At 54.6% G+C, this 1,188-nt stretch overlaps 1 protein-coding gene across 1 annotated transcript; it reads right to left on the bottom strand.

Annotated features, from left to right (window-relative positions):
• Positions 1-21: 21 nt before the first annotated feature.
• On the bottom strand, positions 22-1,182 carry MARCKSL1 (MARCKS-like 1; the record flags this gene model as incomplete). Its single annotated transcript, XM_011933021.1, has 1 exon — positions 22-1,182. A coding segment is annotated over one exon (498 nt), but the record flags the coding sequence as incomplete, so codon positions are not given.
• Positions 1,183-1,188: the final 6 nt, after the last annotated feature.

The following is a 1,188-nucleotide window of genomic DNA, read 5'->3' as shown; positions in this document are numbered from 1 at the left end:
AAAAAAAAAAAAGTACAAATCTGGGGTTTGGCCATTAAAAGTTATTTACAACAATGGGAGAAAAAAAGACAACAAGAAGTTGTTTCACATTACAGACCTCCCCCCACCCCAAAGCCTAATACTTGCTTACCAAGTCAAAAAAGAGACACAGTTGATTCACAAGCTGGAGGTTTGAACTTGAGTAAGACATTTATAAAAACCTAGACGGGGCAGTGTCCTCCCCAGCCCAGGTGCCACTAGGCACAGCACAAGAGACTAAAAACAACAGGGGGAAGGCTGGACACTCAAGGTTTGGGAGTATAAGCACCCCACTTCTGGCTCAGGGATTTGGGGAGTAGGATCAACAAAACCTACTTGGAAAAGAATCGGGGAAGAAAACCAACAACTGCCTTATGCAGGGGTGGGGACAGGGAAGGAGGTAGGGCTAGGGACAGGAGCATTTCACATCACTAACCTAACTTGGGAAGCTGTAAGGGACCATCTTCAACTGGCCTTAGAACCAGATGGCTGATGGGAGAATCCACAGGAGGGAGAGGAGGAAAGGGAACGTGGCTGGGAGGAGGAGGCAATAGCCCCTTCCTTTCTGGGCACAGGAAGGCAGCCAGGGCACCAGGTCCAGGCAGTGACCTCACAAGGACAGCACAGTTTTTGCAGCTTAGAGATCACCCACCTGCCCCCACCTAGCTACTCATTCTGCTCAGCGCTGGCTGGTGTAGAGCCACTCTCCGGCCCCGAGGGAGTGGATGGCTCTGTAGCCTGGGGCCCTGCCTCTTCTTCTGAGGCCGCACTAGCCTCTGCCCCCTTGGCCTGGGGTTCCTGGCTCTCAGGGGTGGCTGCGGCCTTCCCTTCCTGGGCAGTGCCCTCGTCGCTGCAGGCACCGATCTCCCCCTGCTCCTGCTCTTCCTCTGTGGGTGAGGAGGCAGAAGAATCACCCCCACCCTCCTTCCGATTTCTCTTGAAGGACAGGCCGCTCAATTTGAAAGGCTTCTTGAAAGAGAATTTCTTCTTCTTCTTGGGGGTTTCCTTGGGGGGGACCTCCCCCTTGGCCTCAGCACCCTGGCTAGGGGGTGCTGGCTCGATGGCATCGCCAGTGGCCCCGGCTGCCTCATCTGTTCCGTTCACGGGGGGCGACTCCCCTTCACCCTTGGGGGATAAGTCTCCATTGCTTTTCACGTGGCCATTCTCCTG

The sequence above is a fragment of the Colobus angolensis genome, unplaced genomic scaffold (genome assembly GCF_000951035.1).
Source record: "Colobus angolensis palliatus isolate OR3802 unplaced genomic scaffold, Cang.pa_1.0 Scaffold9917, whole genome shotgun sequence".
Taxonomy (NCBI): domain Eukaryota; kingdom Metazoa; phylum Chordata; class Mammalia; order Primates; family Cercopithecidae; genus Colobus; species Colobus angolensis.
The sequence above is the reverse complement of the archived record's forward strand: the minus strand, read 5'-3'. Positions and strand labels throughout refer to the sequence as shown.